General features: G+C 32.8%; 1 protein-coding gene across 2 annotated transcripts in view; it reads right to left on the bottom strand.

Annotated features, from left to right (window-relative positions):
- The window catches only part of LOC134274084 (synaptonemal complex protein 2-like), a 34,110-nt gene extending 11,686 nt beyond the window's left edge, over positions 1 to 22,424 (bottom strand). The window contains exons 1-21 of one of the 2 annotated variants that reach the window (XM_062756331.1): positions 22,315 to 22,424; positions 20,673 to 20,786; positions 20,079 to 20,211; positions 19,829 to 19,917; positions 19,471 to 19,495; positions 17,630 to 17,715; positions 14,949 to 15,037; positions 14,818 to 14,852; positions 14,299 to 14,441; positions 13,746 to 13,795; positions 12,915 to 12,960; positions 12,341 to 12,442; positions 8,613 to 8,679; positions 7,244 to 7,413; positions 5,864 to 5,923; positions 5,054 to 5,348; positions 3,845 to 4,042; positions 1,466 to 3,606; positions 1,242 to 1,312; positions 938 to 1,040; positions 609 to 655 (exon numbers count right to left, since the gene is read on the bottom strand). In XM_062756331.1, the coding sequence (XP_062612315.1) occupies positions 609 to 655; positions 938 to 1,040; positions 1,242 to 1,312; positions 1,466 to 3,606; positions 3,845 to 4,042; positions 5,054 to 5,348; positions 5,864 to 5,923; positions 7,244 to 7,413; positions 8,613 to 8,679; positions 12,341 to 12,442; positions 12,915 to 12,960; positions 13,746 to 13,795; positions 14,299 to 14,441; positions 14,818 to 14,852; positions 14,949 to 15,037; positions 17,630 to 17,715; positions 19,471 to 19,495; positions 19,829 to 19,917; positions 20,079 to 20,211; positions 20,673 to 20,780 (4,058 nt within the window). In that variant the 5' untranslated portion in view covers positions 20,781 to 20,786; positions 22,315 to 22,424. Of the gene's footprint in view, positions 1 to 608; positions 656 to 937; positions 1,041 to 1,241; positions 1,313 to 1,465; positions 3,607 to 3,844; positions 4,043 to 5,053; positions 5,349 to 5,863; positions 5,924 to 7,243; positions 7,414 to 8,612; positions 8,680 to 12,340; positions 12,443 to 12,914; positions 12,961 to 13,745; positions 13,796 to 14,298; positions 14,442 to 14,817; positions 14,853 to 14,948; positions 15,038 to 17,629; positions 17,716 to 19,470; positions 19,496 to 19,828; positions 19,918 to 20,078; positions 20,212 to 20,672; positions 20,794 to 22,314 lie in introns of those variants that run through there. The other variant, XM_062756332.1, reaches the window with a different exon arrangement.
- Positions 22,425 to 22,856: the final 432 nt, after the last annotated feature.

Raw genomic sequence — 22,856 nt, 5'->3', positions numbered from 1 at the left:
AGACGGACAGACAGACAGCTAGACAGACAGACGGACGGACGCATTACTATCGCATAAGCTCTTTTGGTCTCTGACCAGTAGAGCTAAAAATGACCAGTGCTTACCGACGTCTATTCACTGAGTTAAAAATAGACACCAACTTTCAGAAAAAAAAAATTCTTTACATATTGATTTATTTTTAAGAAAAATATTTTTGCGAATGCATTGCACTCGCAAATTTGCTAAAAATTTATCTACAGTAAAAATTTCCAGATTTACGGTATTGCTGACCAAAAATATTGTAAAAGTTGAAAGTTTGTATGAGATACAAATAAAGACAAATAAAATATTGAAAGTCTTATATTTCTTTCAAATTATTTCAAGAGTTATTATTAACTTATAGGAAATGTTCACTTAAATCGGTTTTTCGGCCAGGTTTGTTTATTTCTAAATATACCTCATTTCAAAATGCACAATGATATTAAATAATGTGAAGGGTTGGCTAAAGTAGGAAATACTGCATGCATAGGTTTTACAATTTTAACACATTACAATCATATTAATGAATCAAATTGTTAAAATCAGTATCATAGTATCACATTAAATTGAATTACAGACTCTACATTTACCTTGAAGTAACATTTTCCTCAGAGCAAAATGATTCTTCAACCAATTTCTACAGTAGAAAATCAACATCATGAAAACACCTTCAATATAATAATAACAAAGCACCAGGAATTATTGATAAATTTTTGGTATTTACAGTGGACCTTCAGATATCCAGACGCCGGATATCCGGATGCGTCAGTATCCGGACGATTTTTCATTGGAATGAAATTTTTTAACGCTATTTTGTCGTGTTTAACTGGTATTTCAGATATCCAGATGCTTCACATATCAGGACAAATTGACTAGGAACCAAAGCGTCCAGATAAATGAGGCTCCACTGTACAAGTACCTCACAACTTTTTCTGAACTTTGATAAAATAGATTCTGGAGTGCTTGGCTGGAGATTTGGAGTGTTGGTAGCTCTAGAATCCAGTTGCTGCAATGCCTTCAACCTTTTAATAAACAAAAAAAAATAGAACTATCATATTTGGCGTTTGAATCACCTTGATGAATGAGTGGTAATTTTTACAGCTCTGAAACAGCCATAATGCCAAGGTGTAGCTCGCTCCGCACGCGGACTCAAAAAAAGAATAATGACTAATATTATCTCTGCATTGATATGAAATGACTTCATATTAAATCACTTAACAAACCTCTTTTTGTGTTTTTTTCTGGGAACAGGACTTGAATCAGCACTACTCTCATGAACATCTTCAATATCATTCTGCAAGAAGAAAGGATTCATTTCAAATAATTTGTCTTATTCTGAGTTATTCATAATGTACTTAATGAAAAGAATTAAAGAAAATAATGATTAATTTTAAACATTTATTACAACTGCCATCCAAAAGAAACAAAGGAAATTCAAAGTAATTACACTAGTAGTCTCTTTTCCAAATGAATAAGAATTTGTTGGTTTCCCTGACTTTGCTATCAATGTAGGGAAATTTTGAGATTCCGACATAGGACTGGACATGGGAGCATTATCACATTCCTCCTCTGGACTTGACAGACAAGTGATGGCATAATTATTCTCATCATCAGACCTAATTTGTCTGCATGTCTGCCTCTCTGTTCTCTTTGACTTTTTTGACTTTGGTGGCAAATTTTCTTTACTCATTTGGCAAACATTTTCCATATGATATACAGAAACAGAATTTTCTGGGTTGTGGTACTGATACTTAGTAAGTCTACTTCCCAAACTTGTTTTATAGTTGCATATGTCTCCTTTCTTTTTTGACACCTTATTACAACTTTCAACATTCCTTTCTTGGTCATCATAGTCACCATGTACTTTCTTTGACCTGCTCTGTTTCCAACCACTGCTTTCTTTATGTTGAACTAGATCACTGGAAGTTTTATCTTTTCTTCTCCCTCTCTTTACAGGTTTCTGTTTGGTAGGCTTTTCTTTTGATGATATCAGATTGTTGCTATATTCAGAACAATTGTCATCAAAGACATAAGGATCAACATCAGCATCTCCTCTGGGAGAGGAAACACATTGTGAAGAATAAGTCATCTGCACTGACAAAGTCTTAGTAACGCTTTGAGAGAATTTCTGGACTGCAGGACTATCTCCACTACTTCCCACACAGTGAATACCTCCCATTCTCTCCCTCTGTTGATGTCTAACTTTCCCATAGGTTTTAAACCATTTTGTGTTGTATTTAGAGTGTTCTGGCATACATTTGTACCAAGGACTCTCTTTGAAGCTAAGGTCTGTATTCAGACTCTTGTTACTTGCACACTCGTAACCATTCTTAGCAATGTCCTGACTCTCCTGAATGACATCTATTTCACTTTCCGTATCTGTACTCTTTTCTTGGAGATTTACTTGAGAACGTGGTCTAAGTGTTGGTTTAGCAAGGCTAGCATCACTTTCTTCATCACTACCCTTCCACTGAAATACTTCATTTCTTTCGTTTCCATTCTCTAAATAGCTTTGAGTTTTTTCTGACAGGGAAAACAGACTTCCTGTTGAGGGCTTCTTCACCATTTTCTTATCTAATGCTGAATTTGACACATCTTTCTTTGGTCTGCCACGACGTTTTCCTGTTTGACTAGATTTTTTAGCGGTTTGCGCTTTTTCAGTTTTCTGTTTATCAACATGAACATCTTTGAATTTTTCATCATCTAGTCTCTCAATTTCCACAACTGGTGATAAATTAACCTCTGTTGCAAGTTTCCTCTTTCTCCCTGGTCTTTTCTCAGTATTCTTTTTGCTTTTTTCAGTTTCTGTTGAAACTTTATATTCAGTTTTCCCTTTAAAATTTTTGTTCTCTGTGATTTTAACACCTGTATCCTTCGCAGTCTCTCCTTGACTATCAACAGGCTGTTGTTGACTATCAACATTCTCTGTTTCTTCCGCATCAGATTGTACACTGATACACACATTTGTCATAAGACAAACGTCATCGTCAGTTTGAGAGTCTGTTTCACTTTCATTTATTTGTTCTGTGAGCCCCATTTTCACTTCCACACTGTTTGATGTATTTTCTCTGGATGTCAATATTTGTTGCTTTTCATTATTAAGGGTAGATGATGCCATACTTTCTGCATTCTCTCTGGTTTTATTTTTGCTGGGTCTCACAATACTTGAGGATAACTTTGATGACCTGTTCTTTTTAACATTATCTGATTCAGGAACTTTTTCTTCACTTCTAGCAAAAGTAGACATGATACTTTTGAATTCTTCAGTTAAGTCTGACTTTGTTCTTGTGTCTAACGATTCCATGTCTTCTAAATGTTCCTCGCTTTTTGATTTTGGTTTTGATTTCTTTGCTTCCTTTAAATTCATTTTTGATGTCTTTTTCTCAACTACTGGAGCTTGAATTTTGATGGACTTCTCAACAATATCCAGCTGTGCCTTGTCTTGGATCCCCAAGTTTTCAACAGCATCACCAACATTTAATTCTTCCAAATCTGCTTCAGTTCTTTCAGTCTTCTTTTTAGATAAAGTCTTGGATGCTGAAACTTTTTTAGCTGCTGTTACTTTTTCTACCTTTGTAAAAGTTTCACCTGTAAAAAATAAAATAAAATGTATTGAAAATGAAAAACTACACTGTTGAGTTTGGTAATTCATAATCTGTATAAATTTTTTAGGAATCTATCAATCAGAAATCATGTTTCAGTATATTACTTATATATGTACATATTTAACCTTGACTGTATGTTTGTGCCATTACAAATTTATATTTTACGAATACTTCTGATTTTTTTATTACTACTTTAGGTAAAAATAACATATTTTAAGTACTTTTAAAACTCTCTTGTTTCATATTGTGTTGGTTGTTTTCCTCCTTTTTATTTTCCCTATTCCCTGCTATATTTTTCTGCACTTGCTCTACATTACTGGGACTTCTGAACTTTTTAACTGGTGGTGTGACAGTTACAACAGGTGTTTTCACTTTCTTTTTCTTTTTGCCACAGTGACTTGGTGTCTTTGGGGTGGACACTAAAACAATGAATTGCATGATTTCTAATAAAGCAACATTCTTTAATTTCAACAGTTTGACAAGAATAATAGTCAAATTCTTCAAAGTTAAAAATATGTCGAGGATTAGCACATATCATTCACATTCTGCCCAGCACCAGCACCTATCAATGTTTAAAAGTACGACTTTAAAACAAGAGGCCCATGGACCACATCGCTCATCTGAGCGCTGTGGCTAGAAAAAAAGCAAAAATCAATCCAGTAGTGAAAAGCTTAAATGCATAAGTGGTCCCACCCTACCCCTAAAGAAGGGGGGGGGTGTTAAAATTTGAAATACCTTGAATCTACACTTACTAAGAAGTCTGAACTTTCATTTTGGCCTCACCCTACCCCTACCTTGTCATGACAAACTTGAATCTACACTACCTGATGATGTTTCCATTTAAATATGATCAGTCATGGCTTTGTTGTTCTTCATCAGAAGATTTTTTAAAAGATTTTTCCCTATATATTCCTATGTAAAATTTTAATCATCCATTGTAGCCCCACCCTACCCCCAGGGGTCATGATTTGAACAAAATTGAATCTACACTATCTGGGGATGCTTCCATTTAAATATGACCAGACATAGCTTTGTTGTTCTTCCTCAGATTTTTCCTATATATTCCTATGTAAAACATTGGATCATCCAATGTAGCCCCACCCTATCCCAAAGGGTCATGATTGGAACAAACTTGAATTTACACTTCCTAAGGATGCTTCCACATTAGTTTCATATTTCCCAACGCAGTGGTTCTTGAGAAGATTTTTCAAACATGCCACCAAATTTTTACCATTTCTTAATTATCTCCCCTTGAAAGAGGGTTGGGTCCTTCATTTGAACAAGCTTAGATCCCCTCACCCAAGTATGCTTTGTGGCAAGTTTGGTTGAAATTGGTCCAGTGGTTCTTGAGAAAAAGTCAAAAATGTTAAAAGTTTACAGATAGACGGCCACAGACAGCTTTCAGCTCAGGTGAGCTAAAACTATTTTACCTTTATGTTCTTTTTTGCCCATCACACTTGAATAGAAAGTGGCTGAAGAGATTTTCAGTGGAGATGCTGCATTGGATGCCTTTGATGACAGAGAAATTTCATCTTCCTGCACTTTCCTCCTGTTTTGCAACAAATCCTTGTTATTCTCTGTCTTGCTTTCTCTGTTGAGTTCAGTTGCCATGTATTGTTCAGTTTCCGTGTTTTCTGTCTTTCTGTTACTATGAAGTAGATGCAAAGGTGTACAGGGGCTAGAGGCTTTTCTAGTATTTCTCTCAGCAGCAGGCTTTGGCACTTCCTAAATCAAGAGGTTTAAAAGTCATAGCTCTTACCAAAGTTTTCTTCCTCTCCTTGATAAATGTAATTGCAGGACATACCCTAGAAATTTCACTTTACAGTATATTGACATTTCATGTAAACTGTAGCTCTCTGCTTGTCAATATTTAGACAGATAAAGCAGAGAACTACCAACCTTCAATTAATGCCACCACTTTTCTTTTGTTACTCCCTTTAGGTTTTTTATTTATCTCATTTCTTTTCAATATACATTTTGTCTTTTTTTACAGACAATATGATTTGATCGTTTGATCGTTTATTTTAAATGCTTCATGTATGATTTGTTTGTTTAAAATGAAGGCAACAGAATTGTAGTCAATTGTTAACCAAGCATATAAATTAGGAAGAAGAAATATAAAAGTGAATGCAATACAGACTGCTAAATCATGACAAAATAGTACAATGGTAGTTTTTTTCCTTACTTTATCACCCCTTTTTTGGTTGCAAATTAACCATGCTTTTGGTATTTTAACTTACATGGAAAAAATCTCTCTGTATCTTTACAGGAAACTCCACTGTAGATGCTTTCTGTGAGCTCTGCAATATTTAAACATTTTATTTGCAAAACTTTAGTTCATTTCGATGAGGAAAAAAACCCCACTGATATACGAGGGTTGTTAGAAAAGTTCGCGGACACATTGAATTATGGAAAATCTATTGGGTACTGTGAAGTATGACCTATGTCTGAATAAATTCCTACATTTTGTTTATTAGTATGTAAAAAATCAGGTCCATTTATTAAAATCTTGAAATTTTACAACAATTTTTACTATGAGATCATAGGACTCACGGAGCAATCCCTAGACGTAAGGCGACGTGACAACTAGATTTCAATCCGTTAAGCTTTGTCGCAGTTCTATAAATCTTTCCTTTCTTCAGATTTTTCTTATTTTTTTCTACTTTAAAATTGAATATCTATATCAAAACATGTTACCTTTCTACTATAATATCTTTTGTACTAATTCGGATTGTACTGATTGGGATATTTTTGAGATCTTTAAAAACGTCTATGCAGTAAATTGATCAGGTACGAAAACTATGCAAAACCATATAGGCACAACATTCATGTGATAAGAGGGTATTGAAGTATCGATGGAGTTAATTATTCAAAATGTTAATCCTTCCATTTATATAAAGCCACAACCATTTGAAAACTTTCGTCCTTTGTGTGTGTAGGAAATTCCCGGCAGCATCTTGAAAATTTTAATCTCTTTTTAGACATTTTACTGTCTACACACATAATTTTTACGTAGTGCAGTGCTCCATGACACTCAATAACGTTCCGATTTTTGGCTGTGTTTTTACGTGTTGATCATTTATAAATGACTATAAAACAGTCATATACCCTCCAGTTTAATTAAAAATTACTCCAAGTGACGTTTCATGAATACAATATCATAAATCTCTTTGCGCTACAATTGTGCAATTTTTAATTTTAATAAAGAGTCTTTGTGGTGTAAACGTGCCAAAATGGAGCATGCTCCGTGAATCAAGATTTATCAAAATAAAAAAGCTGTATATTTTTCAATGATCACCGGAGAGCACCAAATTTTTGTATATTTATTGGAAAATAGGTTAAGATTTTATCTGGAAAGTTTAATCGGTTTCATGGAAATAGCGCGCTCACAATAGAACTTGTCCGCGAACTTTTCTAACACCCCTCGTACTTAAATCTACTTTCTATATTATTTATACAGACATAACTATAAACAATAAAATGTCTTGCTTTCTTTGTAAAAGTGGAATTTACAGTTGACCATTGCAAAGAAAAAATTGCAGGATTTTCCTTCTGCAATTATTGCTAAGAACTGTCCCCAAACTATCAAAAAGAGCATTTCAATGTTTAAATGAACTCACCTCAATGATATTACAACAATCTGGAAGTGTTTTCTCAACCACAAACTCGATATCTACATCATTGGGAAAATGTATCTGCATATGCTGACCTTTTACAGATGACTGACTTGGAAACAGTACTCCAATTGGTTTTTCAAATATTATTTCAAGATTTATGCTTCCATTTTTCTCTGAAATAATAAGAGTACTATAAATCAGAAGGTTGGTTTCTCTCTGTTGTGAAAGGCTTAATAAACTGGTAAATATGTGTTTTGTTTTTTTCAGATGTGAATGTACATTGCAATTTGCACATTGGACCGATAGGAGAGAAAATATGCTCCAAGGATTTTCATATAATTCTGCTATGATCTTAACCTTGGACCTAGAAACATGGTTCAAGGTTACTGCACACCCTTCACCCAAGGCACTCTGTGAGTGAGGTATAAACATAGTTGGACAAAGGGCAGAGATATGCTCCAAACAAAGATTTTTTCAAATAATTCTGCTATGACTTTAACCATTGACCTAGAAACATGATTCAAGGTCATTGCACACCCTTTACCCAAAGGCACTCTGTGGCTGAAGTACATGTATGATCCAGATGAAAACGAGAAAATATGCTCCAAACAAGAATTTAAACAGAAAGGATTTTTTTTTACCTTGACCCTTGACCTAAAAACTTTGTTCAAGGTCACTGCACATTCATTGACCACTGGCACTCTGTGAGTGAAGCATGAGCCACATTGGACAAAGGGGAGAGAAAATATGCTCCAAACAAGGATTCTTTTTTTTTATACATAATTCTGCTTTGACCTTAACCTTTGACCTAGAAATATGATTCAAAATCACTGCACACCCTTTACCCAAAAACACTCTGTGGGTGAAGTATGAGCCAGATTAAGCCAAGGAAAGAGAAAATATGCTCCAAGCAAAAATTTAAACAGAAAGGATATTTTTTACCTTGACCCTTGAACAAACTTTGTTCAAGGTCATTGCACATTCATTGACCACTGGCACTTTGTGAGTGAAGCATGAGCCACATTGGACAAAGGGGAGAGAAGATATTCTCCAAACAAGGATATTTATATAATTTTGCTTTGACCTTAATCTTTGAGTTAGAATCATGGTTCAAGGTAACTGCAAAACCTTTACCCACAGGCACTCTGTTTGTGAAGTATGGGCCAGATTAGGCAAAGGAAAGTGAAAATATGCTCCAGACAAGAGAAGGACAACTCCAGACGGACTAATGGATGGATAGACAGACGGACAGACTGATCACTATAGGGCGCACGCAGAGCGGGGCCCTAATTACATAAATTCCTGAATTCTTATTTGAGTAAAGATACACTTTTCACAAATCTACATCAGGGATTAGGATTTTATCACTTACTCTGAATTTTTACCTCCTTTACATCTTCATTCCTGATAGAAATGGTTTCCCAAAATTCACTCTCTTTCTGCAATGTAGAAATTACTATATAACAATAGGTTTGAAATGTTTTAAAGATATTCAATGCTAATTTAAATTCAAAGAACTATAAGCGGTATATTGCATATATTTGCCCCCACAAGTCAAATTTTGAAAACTTCCTGAAATGTGCTGAATTCAATAAATTGTATGAGAAATATAAATTAACAGAAAATATTATAGTGTCAAAGCAGTGTATTCACAATTTTTGTTTTTATGACGTCACAAACTAGTCCGATTTTATATCCTTTTTCAGAAAGAGGACAAAATGGACAAAATTTCAACAATTTTAGCTTTAAAATTTATAGAGCGCAAGTTTGTTCAGGAACAGTATTTTATTTCATTGATATTATCATTCTACACATTATATCAAAATATTGATCCTGAACACACATGCGCTCGATGACTTTTACTCAAAATATTGACGAAATATGTACATTTTTCTGTAAAATTCATAAACAAGAGGCCCAGGGGCCACATCGCTCACCTGAGCAATTGGCTAGGAAAAAGCACATATCAGATCAGAACTGAAAGTTTACTGGGGGTTGGGGGGGGGGGGGGGGGCTTGAACTTCAACTCTCCAAGGGGTCTTGATTTGAACAAACTTGAATCTACACTACATGAGGATGATCCCACATGAGTTTCATCTTTTCTGGCCCAGTGGTTCTTGAGAAGAAGATTTCTAAAGATTTTTCCTATATATTCCTATGTAAAACTTTGATCCGCCAGAAGATGATTCCACATGAGTTTCATCTTTCCTGGCCCAGTGGTTCTTGAGAAGAAGATTTTTTAATAATGCCATTATTTTTTCTCTAATTCATGATTATCTACCCTTGGAAAAGGGCGTGGCCCTTCATTTGAACAAACTTGAATCCCCTTCACCCCAGGATACTTTGTAGCAAGTTTGGTTAAAATTGGCCCAGTGGTTCTTGAGAAGAAGATGAAAATGTGAAAAGTTTACAACGACAACGCCGACAACGACGACAACGACAGACAACGGACAAATTTTGATCAGAAAAGCTCACTTGAGCCTTTGGCTCAGGTGAGCTAAAAACTGAAATTTACGTCATGTTTGTGACGTCATTATGTACATATGGCGTCATTACTTATGAAAATATTCAGTGCTTTGAAGTCAGCATGTACTCCCCTGTTTAAGAACTTAATTCGATATACCTCCATCAAAGTTTGATTTGGGGGGCAAATATTGGTTATTACCGAATAAAGTTCTTTAAAGTTGAAATGTCATTAAATTAATAAAGTGCCGCGCCACAGCATGATACGCCCGTCAAAAATTACAATTTTCTTCAACAGTTTAGCTTTCAATCACGTCAACCCTGATTCTAAATTTCCATGATTTTTCCATTCCTAGAAATATTTATCCATCCCCTGTGATGTAGGCATTAGTTATAATAAATATTATATCATTGATGGATTTCTATGCTGGTTGTGTTAAACCTTGTCAAATGCCCATCATATTAAACAATATCAAATTAGTCTTAACAAATTAATGTATACCAAATTAATTTTGAAAAGAAAAGACTGGCCATCAAATGACATATGCTATAAACTAACCAACAGTTCTTCTGTCAAATTCCCAAATGTCATCATACAGCTTGATCAGAGTGATTAAGACAGCTAGCCTGAACTCAATAATTAATCTTTAACTGGATGCTTGTCTACTCATTAATACCAATAGATGAATGGGTCTGCACTATCTACCATAACTTTTTTTAAAACATATGAAATACTCAAAGATTTTTTTTGTTTGACATTAAATGTCCGACAGGTTTTAATATAAATTCATATGGACATGCTGATTCCAACCCAATCCCATAAAATTAGTTTTTATAAATTAACAATTTTATATAATATAAGTAGGGCTGGGTATTGGCCCGAGATTTCGTATTGCGATATATTGCGATATTTTTAACTGTATTGCGATATGTATTGCAATATTTTCAATGTAATAAAAATGGCATTTTCATACTATATTTACTATAATTTACATGCAGAATGTACATAACTATGATAAGTTACCAACACAGAAAAAAATCTTGTTGATTTCATTTAAGTTATGCTCTGAAATGTTGCCACAAAACAACTTCTGTCTTACTGTTTGGCTTAATAACAAACTTTTATAAGTCCATTTTTATATTTAATGACAAAATTCCTTAATCTATTAGCATATTGCCAATATATCGATATTACAAAATCGTATTGCGATACGATATTTTTTGTCATTGTATTGCAATATATTGAAATATCGATATTATTGCCCAGCCTAAATATAAGATTAGTCTACTATGCAATATTAAATTAGTTTTAATTACTTTTCATTAAATTCATTTTAAAACTTAAGGCTGGTTTACACTATGCATCTTGACACATGCATCTTGGATGCATGTGTCAAGATTCTGTAAAAGCTTGTTTCAAATTAAATTTTTCTTGAAAATGGAATAGAACTTGTTCTATTACATTTGGATGCATGGAACTGACCAATGAAAAGTAAGGTCAGAGTTGATATTGAATCATGAGCCTTATTTTTTTCATATAGTTTCAAAAATAGCTTCCCAAGATACACAAAAACAGAAAATACTGACTAAAACTACAATTAGAAAAACTTATTTAATTATTATGAGATAGAGGAGTTTTTGTTTTGGAATAAATATAAATTATATCTTCCGAAAATTATCATAAAAATGAAATTAAGAATGATTTGTTCAGCTAAAATGAATCTGGAAATGAAATTTGAAGGTATTGGTTTTTTTTTTAAGTAGAGAAATTTCATCTTTACAAAGTATTCTAAAGATGCATGCATCAAGACACATAGTGTAAATAAGAAGATGCATGAGGCAAAATTGAAGCATGAGTTTAGATGCATGCATCAAGATGCATAGTGTAAACCGGCCTTTAGGCTAGCCAGCAAGAGCTATTTTTAATCCAACAGGCTCACACATTTGCCCAGTACTCAAGGGATATGGATAACACCATGCTCTGGCTATTAGCAAACTCCTCACACTCAAAACTCATTAATTTCTCTCTAATTTGACATGCAATTTTCTGTTATCAAAATTCTTCTTGAGTCTTGACCAGTGCTTGATAATTACACTCATGGGAGAGGTAGGGTTTCTCTAACATACATAATATTTGTTACAGATTGCTGTCAAGTATATGCTTTAAAAAAATAAGTATTTTCTTGATTTAACACTTTTTTATTAAGGACAGTGCAATACTCTTACTTTATTTGGGATGTGTAAATGAATAGTAAAAAGACACATCTTTTTTTAAAATTTCATTTAAATCAAAGGTCACAGTGACCTTGAAATAGGTCGCGACACACCTTCTACCTAAGATGCATAAACTGGCCAAGTTTGATGATTGTAAGTCTTATAGTTTTCTAGTTATGGGCCGGAAAGGATTTTTCCATATTTGGCTATATCTTCTTAATTAAAGGTCAGAGCGACCTACTTTTTGTGCGCGACACACCTTCTACCCAAGATACATCAGATGACAAAGTTTGATAATCCTAGGCCTAATGGTATTAAAGTTATGAGCCGGAAACAAAAAGCTAACAGACAGACAGACGGACGGACACGAAGCCTATAACATAATACGTCCCGTCTTAAGACGGACGTATAAAAACCTCATACCTCTGAATCATTTATCTGTTCACAAAATAAGGTTATTCTCTTTGTTCCTGTATTAAAATCTACCCAAAAGTGATCATATTCATCATCATTTGGCTTGATAAGCTAAAAAAAAGCAAAAATTCAGTTCAGACTCATCTTTGTAGATTCAAAGATAAAGAGTGTTGATAACCAAAGAATATATACATACTGTGATATAACAATTAATACAAGTATTTTACTTTATGTAAACTATCATGATGCATACTAACAAGTATCACTTTACATTCTTTTCCATTAAAAAGTTCCAAAAACCAACTTTTCAGAATATATAACAGTGCAGTCATATTTTAAGAATTATAACAGTACAGTTTTTTTTCAAAAAAAGAATTAATACATGTACAACTTAATGTGCTTTAAAGTTGTAGAAATTATGATTCAGATTCTCAATTTTTTTTCTGTATCAAATAAAAACTGATTTTCTGGATTATGAAACTGTATCAGCCTATCACTCTCTGACTCAACTTTACTCAAGTCAAAAAATGTATCACAATATACACGCACTATATTGTTACACCATGATTGTTAAGTACACTACCTTTTTGTCTCCTAAAACAGCCCAAGAGCATGGAATGGAATACACCCTGCAATGCAAATAATAATAAATAATATACATGTATCTCAAAAACGAGTGTTTAACAATTGAGGAACTCATGTCTCTTGGAGGTACTCCATGGGAAAATTATAATTTGGTCTAGGAAATAAATTTTTAAAAGAAAAGGCCAATGACCACAAGCCTCAACTGCACTGCCATTCTCATTGTAATGGAAGAGGCCTAAAAGCCTGAGTATAATAAAACTCTATAAATGATATCAATGAAATAGTAAATACTTAAATAATAACTCAAATTTATCTGAAAAAGGATAGTCAGGACTCAACAAAATAGTTAATTTAGTGATAAGCAGAAAATTTTAAACTTGCGGGGGCTGTACTTAATTATATTAATATGAAAAGCTCCTAATTGATGTGGATTTCTTGAAAATAATGGACATAAGGATTTATGAACCATCAAGGCTAGGTTACTCATATTGATATTGTAGCATTCCCATGTTGAATTGATTTAGGTTTTGGCAATGTCATTTCTCTTTGGTGCTTTTGTGGAGCCAAAATATGGTATTAACATTTTCCACATGAATCAAGAGGGGGAAAAATTTTGAATTTTTTTTTAAAAGAGCAACAAGGCCAAAGTTATTCAGGTGAGCATTATGGCCTATGGGTCTCGTTTCTCCCAAACAGGTTTACAAATGACAAGACTGATGATGGACAGAGCAATTCCTATCTATTTTCAATATTACACATGTGAAACAAAAAAAAAATCATGTTATATAGATATCAATTGCATATATAAGCAAATCTTTATTTTACTTACAACTTTTTGTTCAAGGAAGAGTTGAACTCGTTCAAGAAGATTCTGCAGTCCTATTAAATATGAAGAAAAAATACACTGCAGAATGTGAAGGTAATGTACCAGGTAATGCTAAGATTCTTACACTTTAAAATACAGTTGGACTTTGGTATCTCTAATTCCAATACACGTATCTCAAATTCCTTGGATATGTAAAAGTAATTCAAAAGTCCCAATCATTACTTTCTAATCATATTTTAACCTTCATATCTGGAACCTTTGGATATCTTGAAAAAAAAAATTAATGCACAAAAAAAGTCAAATTTTTTTATTGAGTTTTAGATAATGAGGTTTGTGTGCATCAATTAAGTGATGTTATTTTATAGATGAGCATGTACACTGATTTTTTAATGGATACCAAAATAATTCACATTTGTATTTCAACTAGCATTTTACCCAACAATTTTTAAAACTTTTAATTTAAATTTCTTTACAAGAACTCAACATTGATGTGTTGTTATCTTTTTTAAATAGATAAAAATGTAATGGTTGTCTCTCCTGATATTGAAAAACTTACTGTCTCAAAGTTGGCATCCTTAATAAGCATGAATCTTTGCAGAATCTTTCCATCACTAAAGAATTGTTTTGCATAATACATTCTTTGCTTTCGTGGGATAATTCGAAAGAGACACTCTATTATTCCAACTTGACATTCATAATCTGTAAGGGAAAAAACATTTTGCTTTTTTTAATTCGTAAAAACATTTTATAGGCAGTGATAAATAAATAATTTTTAACATTTGAATATATCCTTTTTGTAAATGATCTCACATTTACGTGATAATTACAGTAAAAGTCTTTCATAAGGAAGTCACTGAAATCTCAAATTGTGATTACCGGGATCTATCAAAATAATAGTGTAGTGAAAAGTTTTCTATGGGATTTGTAAGTTTTCGATATTTTCCTCACTAGTAATTTTTTTTAACAGCAAATTTTACTGTATTATTTTGCATAGGTACATCATTTACAAATTTATCTAAAATCTTTTTGTACATGAATACAGTACAATATGACAATGACAAAAAAAGGTTATTACCTCCCAAAATTTCTAATTTAGCTGCTACACTTTTCCTGAAAGTTGAAAAAATCTATAATAAACATTCACTACTTATTCAAGTGATGACAATATATAATAAATATATCGGTTAATAATGCCATGTAGTTTACAATTTGCCAGGAATATCTTTTCTTTCCAGTATCTTTTCCTTTGTTGCCAGAGTACAGTTTTCCATTACCATATTGCAACCTTTAAGAACCTATAAAAAGACAAAATTTTTCATTGAGTATAGAACTTAACATTTGTGTTAATGTATATAGAAAAACTCATTTAGTACTAACACGGATATTGTGAATTCATGAATATAGCGAAGTTATCTTCGATCCCCAACTAAATCCTTATATGGATATACTGTAAAACGAGAATATTTGGCGCACTACTAATTTTAGCGCCTTTGGCACAAGAGCCCCTGAACACTAAAATTTATTGTGCGCTAACAGATTTCTAAACATTATATTTTGTGTGTGTTCAAAGCTTTCACATAAGTAAATGTAAATTGGAACGCGCGATTATGTAATGCCGAAAGGTCGTTGGAAAGGTCATTGGATTTTATATACACACTGTCTAATGTACATACTACACATCAAATTATAATTTAATTAAACTATTGTAAATTTTATTTTAACAAACCACTATTAAACCATGAAATTACCAACAAACTATATTTTTGTGGTTTGTTATAGTTTGATAGTACAAATGACAAACAAACCACTTTTTCTAAAAATAGCTGCAGTGGTTTGTTAGTCTTCCTTCTGGTGATTGTGATTTCTTTATAGTTTGTTGAATGTCAACAGTGTTTTATTAGTATAGCATTTGCATCTAACCACATGGGAAATTACTTTACAGACGTGTTTAGGGTTGAATTATCTAAAATTGTTGAAGTTTCCAAGAACAGCTTAATCTTTACATCCGGTGTTAGCTATTTGCGCCAATTTTCAAACCACAAGCACAGGCCAGAAACAAAGGAACTGGTGAAGGGACATTCAAATTGTTAGTATCATTCTATAAGATCCCTGACTGGAAAAAGCAGCAATTAACATTATTAAAAGATGGATCTGGATACAGAAGAGGTATTAAATGCATGCCAGGAAGTAATTTATAACCTTCTGTGAATGTGGATGGCAGCGCGTATGCTTTTTACTATATACCTTTGGGTTTTTATTTATTTTTCAGATTGACCTATAATTCCTTTACTAGTTTAGATCAGTTATGCATTGGATAAAAATAAAATAAGACAAAAAAGATGTCTTTCAAAGTTGCAATGAGGCCAGAAAAAAGGAAATATTGCAGCATTTTCCATTCCAGATGAAGCAGGGAATATTTAAATGTCAGCTTGAAGAACATTTTTTTGGTGAAAAATACTATGAAGATGTAGACAACATGAAGGAGAATATGTGATAAGTACAACATTGACTTGTTGTATCAGCTCCTAAACAAAAGGGAACATTTCTGTTGCACTTGCATTGGCTAAACTTGTGAATCCTGGAATAAAACTCTGAAACAAGACTTGTTGAATATTTCAAAATGTGATTGTTTTAGGTGTTTTCAAAGACTTGTGGATTTGTAAAGGAAAATAATCAAATCTAGTGTTTTGCTGATGGATTTGTTACCAGTGATTTCTTAGTAGTTTGTTAGAGTGGTTTGATAGTAGTTTATTAGAATGGTTTGATAGTAGTTTGTTAGAATGGTTTGATAGTAGTTTGTTAGAGTGGTTTGATAGTAGTTTGTTAGAGTGGTTTGATAGTAGTTTGTTAAGAGTGGTTTGATAGTAGTTTGTTATAGTATAGTTTGTTAGTTCATTTGCATGTGATTTGCTATACTATTAAACTACTTAAGGAGGTCCACAAAACCACTCAAACCATAGTGGTTTGTTAGTAATTTGTTATAGTAGTTTGTTTTTTTTTTCCATGATATTTTTGTTTAGCTTCTCGGCGTATCAATCATTAATCCCCTAGAGATAAACAATGCCATCAAGCATGGCAATTGAGCTTGCAGACAATACCTGATAACAATTACCGTTTATCCAAGTAACTGTCGTTCGATGCATGCATTGTTTTAATATGAATAAAATGCGTAAATACTCCATTTCTTTAATTTAAAATAAAATTGAAATAAATTTTAACATTGTGCCATGTCAATGTGATTGCAACACCACGGTAAAGTTGACGAATGTTTTCTTATATACAGGAGTGCTATTGTGTATCCGTGCTTGACAAATCAAAAGGTCAAATACAGGTGTAGATAAAAAACAAAATATCACATTTAAATAGTTTAATGACAAGTGTAAGAGCTAAAATTTATTTGTGCCAATGCATTCCCACTTGCGTTTGCGCTAAAATACGTATGCGCCAAAATTTCTCGTTTACAGTAATAAATTATAGATACAGCAAATTAATTTCATAGGTTCCAGTGACTTTTTTATAACCAAGTTTTACTGTATTTTCATTCAAGCAATATACTTCACATCATATGAAATTTTCATTCTAAATTTTATTTTAACCTGAAATTTAATATAGGTTGCACAAATGACAACTTGAAAATGATCTCCCTCATATATTAATTTTTGAATGTCAACAATTCTTATAAAAACTTAACTCTTGTAAAAACAACATATTTTCATGAGGTCAAATGAAAATTAAATTTCCACAGAAATTAGTAATTTCATGGTCTTCGAGAATGAACAGTGTCAATTTTCTTCAAAATAAAATTAATTCAGAAAATCTATTTTTCTTCACCTTGATGCTTGTACAGTGAGGACAAAATATGTGTAATATTATACCAAGATACAAACCTCTATTCCATGAAGATAATTCTCTTGTTTCTTCAAGATCAATTCCAAACACTTTGGACAAAATGTTAAAAGGAAACTTTCTTTATCTACAAAAAGAATAATAAAAATTTAGAGTAATATATACACTGTGGAATCTTTTTTTTTATTTCAAGAGGGGGGTGGGGGTGGGGGGGGGTCAATACTTTGTTGGCAAGCAAAATTATACTGGTTTGATCCAATGTGTTTACAAAGTTCTAGTTCATGGGGATATATATTCCAAGGGTAAAAAGGTCCACAAAACCACTTATATTTGTCCCACATAAGCAATAATGATTCCACATCAGATTGTATAATTCACATTGTTTGTATTTATTTATTCCATGATTTTTTTTTAGTTGTAAAAAAACTAAAAATGTATTAATTTATCAAATATGTTGCACGATATATTTATAAATTAACAAATAAAGGTAAAAAAAACAAACAAACAAACAAACAATTGAACAAAAGAACTGCATTAAACAGTTAAACAATTAACAAGAGGCCCAAGGGCCACATCGCTCACCTGAGCACATCGACTAGGGAAAAACCACATATCAGATCAAAGTTTATGAAGGGGGGGGGGCGTTTAACCGCCCTGGGTATGATTTGAACAAAGTGAATCTACAATCTGAGGATCATATAATAAAAAATATCACTAATCATGGCTTTGAAGTACTTGAAAAGAAGACTTTAAAAGGTTTCCCTATATATCCCTATGTAAAACTTTGGTCAGCCATTTTGGCCCCACCCTAGCCATGCATTTGAGGCTGCACTACCTATGATTCCACATAGTAACATTTCCTGTCTCAATGGTTCTTAAGAAGATCTTTAAAGATTTTTCCTATATATTCCTATGTAAAACTTTCTTCCCATTCTTGGCCCCACCCTAGCCTCATGAAACAAATTTGAATCAACTTATGATTCAACATGACATCTTTCCTGGCCCAGTGGTTCTTGAGAAGAAGATTTTAAAAGATTTTTCCTATATATTCCTATGTAAAACTTTGGTCGGCCATTTTGGCCCCACCCTAGTCCCGGGGGTCATGATTTGAACAAATTTAAATTTACACTACCTGAGGATGTTATTATAGTGGACTCAAAAGGAAAGATTTTTCCTATATATTCCTATGTAAAACTTTGCCATTTTGGCCCCACCATAGCCGGGGGTCAGATTTGAACAAATTTGAATTTACACGACACACCTTTCCTGTCTCAATGGTTCTTAGTAAAACTTTGCCACACAAAATAACAAATTTGAATCTACACTATGACGTTCATGAGTTTCATATATTCATTTTAAAAGATTTTTCCTATATATTCCTATGTAAAACTTGGTGTTTTGGCCCCACCCTAGTTTCCTTGGCATTTTCTTTCATTTTTCCTATATATTCTGGTAAAACTTTTGTTTTGGCCCCACTGCATATATATGTATTGAATTTACATAATAAATTCTAAAATGTTTCCTGGCCCATATATTTCCTCTGAGAAGAAGAAGATCTTTAAAGATTTTTCCTATATATTCCTACCTGACTTTGGTCAGCCATTTTGGCCCCACCCTAGCCCTCGGGTATGAAAATATACACTACTATTATTACAATACAAATTCATTTTTCCTTACAGTATTATTTTTTTTTAAATGTGAAACTTTGTGCAAGTTTACCTTGAAATTGGTTCAGTGGTTCTGTCAACAAGATGAAAATGTGAAAAGTTTACGACGACAACGACGACGACAACAACGACGACAGACAACGGACAAATTCTTTATTCGGCTCAGGTGAGCTAAAAACTAATTCAATGAAATTTTAAGAAACTTGTTTGCATACCCTCAGACAAACCCTCTGCTAATGCCTAAAATATAAATTCCTCCATAAAATAATACCTATACAGTTGTGCTGTTGAACTTTTGTGTCTATATAAATATTGATATCTTGAATACCATGGTACCACCGATTCGTCATTTAAAGTCAGTTGGAAGTCCAATTTGTGTTCAAACTGTATGGTTTTAATATAAATATAATTTCTTTCACATTATTTGCATTTCGCATTGTTAAATAACATTTAGGAAAGGTAAACTTTTCATCTTCAACTTACAATGATTATCAAATTAATTAATGTGCCACTACAGTACACACACTGAATTTGGAAATAAATAACAGTGCAGTCTCTCAAGAAGGCACTTACATTGACAACATCCAGAATTTGTTCCTCAATTATTTCCCATTCATTTTTTCCCTTTTCGTGCTTTTTAAGAACTTCATCAAAAATCTTCTCTATGTGAACAAGAAAAAATAAATTATAAATATTATGTGTATTCTAGCAGGCATACCTACAAAGATTTGTTTTTAGCAAATCATTTACTCTTTCCATCAGCTTTGATCATGAAGCATATTATAGCATAGAGTGCACAATATCAAAATAAATCTCCAAATACTTATCATGAGACTTATTCCAACTTTGATGAATTTTTGGACCACATCTGCATTTGAGGCTGCTGTATAGAGGACATATAACATTTCCTGTAAACTTCTTAGTTCTTCTGCATTTTCTTCCCAATCTTGTAGGCTCTGAAATTAGGACATTAAGACATTATGAAAATCATAAAAGAAAAAAAGATTCATGAAAAAAAAAATCTTTATCATAGGGACTCGAGAGGAGCCAAGCGATGTCGCCACATCCGTATACAGATGACAAATGGCACAACACACTAATGGAGCACTGTGCCATGCAGAATACAATGACCCATGACGTTCTAGTTTGTATATTCATTGTAATTGGTGTTTTGACAGTTTCCTTGGCATTTTCTTTCATTTCTGGTATTTTGTTGTCGACTGCATATATATGTATTATCATAATAAATTCTAAAATGTCTAAAATATATTTCCTCTGGACTGCTTAAATTTTAAAATGACCAGAACTGTTGTTTGACCCTTCAGGGTACTATAAATACTGCTATTATGTATTACATATACAAATTTATTTTTCCTTACAATTATTTTTTTGTTAAAATGTGAAACCTCAAGTTTACCTCACAGACAATGTCAACATTCTTTATTAGTGAACTTTCAACACAGGCATCCCATTTCTGTGTACTCTTCTCCAGACATTCCTTGATTAGCTGGAACATTTTACTCATTTTGTGCTGAAAGTGGATCCAATTTGTGTTAAACTGTATGGTTTTAATACAAATATAAACTTGAACATTGTACACGAAAGTAAGAACAATACTATAATTGGTGTACAGGGCAAATACCAGTGGTATGCCTACTTATTTCTCACTCTTGTTTTCTTTCATAGGTACAGAACTATCTCTTTGATGAGCTATATAGTGAATTAGCAATATACTGCATGTGTACGTAATTTGACATATTCAAAATTTTGTGTAGTCTCCAGGTAAGGAGTTGTTGGCATAATCATGATTTATCCCTACATATGTCCCTACCATATTTTGTATTAATAATTTTTTTTTAGGGTATTCATGAATTAATAGCACATTGTTGCTATGCAAAAGCCAATAGAATATGAAGCCCACTTTTACACAGATTCAATACAGTAGCTTAACTACATATTGATTGGGCTGTATATATATATACATATATATATAGCTTTATCAAGCTATTCAGAAAAGCTCAGTTTGAAATACTTTTTTTATAAATATAAAATAAAATAATTTTTTCAGCATGTAAGATAAGTCATACCTTGGTGCAGTAATATTTTTTTTTAAACTTCCACCTGTTCTAAAAACAATGCATGTAAAAATAGCTCCCAAAATTTTTATTTATATAAAGCAGCAGACAATGAACAGTATACTGATTTAGTTTATCAATTGATTTGGGTTGCTATTTGATAATGCAAAACAGGAATACAAGTTGTCTCATACTTGCCAAAGGTGCGCTTGAATTTCTCTTTAGAAATTTTGTTTGTACTATCCTAAATTCGAAGGAAAAAACACTTATTATTTGTTAGAATTTTCTCATTTTTTATAACGCCTTTGCCCCCGGACCCACTAGGGCTTTGCTCTGAACCACTAGGGGCTTACATGTAGCCCCCTAGAGTTCCGACCTTCCACTGCGCCCTCTCGTTATAAAATTCCTGGATCCGCCGCTGCTTGCAATTGTTTTAATTTATTTTTTCTTTACAAACCTTTTTGTTAAATCTTTACAAAGCTTTTCTAAATAGTCTAGCTTATAAATATTTAGCTATAATTCAGTAGAGCACGATATTTAATTGCTGGACCTGTTAATTCATGCAATCATGTATCATGATACATGACACATCTCATTTAAGCAGTGGAGGTGTATTATTTTGTCTAAAGTCTATCCCACAATACCAACTTGATTTCGTCAGCGTGTAGACACCTCAAAATACATGCAGTAAATATATATATGGTATGGATATCATTTTGGCCTTCAGACTAGGTTCGATCTCATGTGCACGGGACTTTACTAAGTTCATTGAGAAAAAAAAATCAATGACAAGTTCCTCTTTAATGAAATACATTTCAAGTAGCAAGTACAGTACTCCAATTGAGCAACCTGTGATTTTTGTGATGGTTCTTATAAATTATCCGGTTATAGGGCCTTATTATAAGATTGAGCAATTAAGCCTGTGTAATTTATATCCTTCCTTTCAAGTTAAATAAATAACATTAATTGCAGCAATGCACCTACCTATACTTAATCAATGACATTCACAATCCCTCGTAAAACGCATTTGTTCATTCAACATAATGTAAACATCTAACATGTCAACAAGCATGGCATGACAGACGATTGATACACTTCCTTTCTGCGTACTGACCTTTGAACTCTACGTCATACGGCGAAAAGGCGCGTAAATGTCACAAAATTCTGTCAGATTATTTTTATGAAAAACAGAAAAAGCAGCGATTAAATACCGTTCGATTTGTTTACTTTTAATAGTGGCTGTCATTCATATAATATCTTATATGATAAACCAAGCACATCTAAATTTTAGGAAATATCTAATGTGCCGAATGAATTAAGTTAAAAAAAATTAACTCTAAAAATATGAACTATAATGACTTTATCAAAAATTTCAAAAAGACAAGCGTTCAAACTTTTTTCTCATTGTCACAAAATGTCTCATGTTGTTTATTACACACACTAAACATAGATAATTTCAAAGATTCTGAGTTTTTCCATGCTGAATTTGCTCTCTTTGAGCCTTGAATGTTCTAACAATCTTCCTG

Source organism: Saccostrea cucullata, unplaced genomic scaffold (genome assembly GCF_032062105.1).
Source record: "Saccostrea cucullata isolate Sc308-1 unplaced genomic scaffold, CSIRO_AGI_Scuc_v1 ctg497, whole genome shotgun sequence".
NCBI lineage: Eukaryota > Metazoa > Mollusca > Bivalvia > Ostreida > Ostreidae > Saccostrea > Saccostrea cuccullata.
The sequence above is the reverse complement of the archived record's forward strand: the minus strand, read 5'-3'. Positions and strand labels throughout refer to the sequence as shown.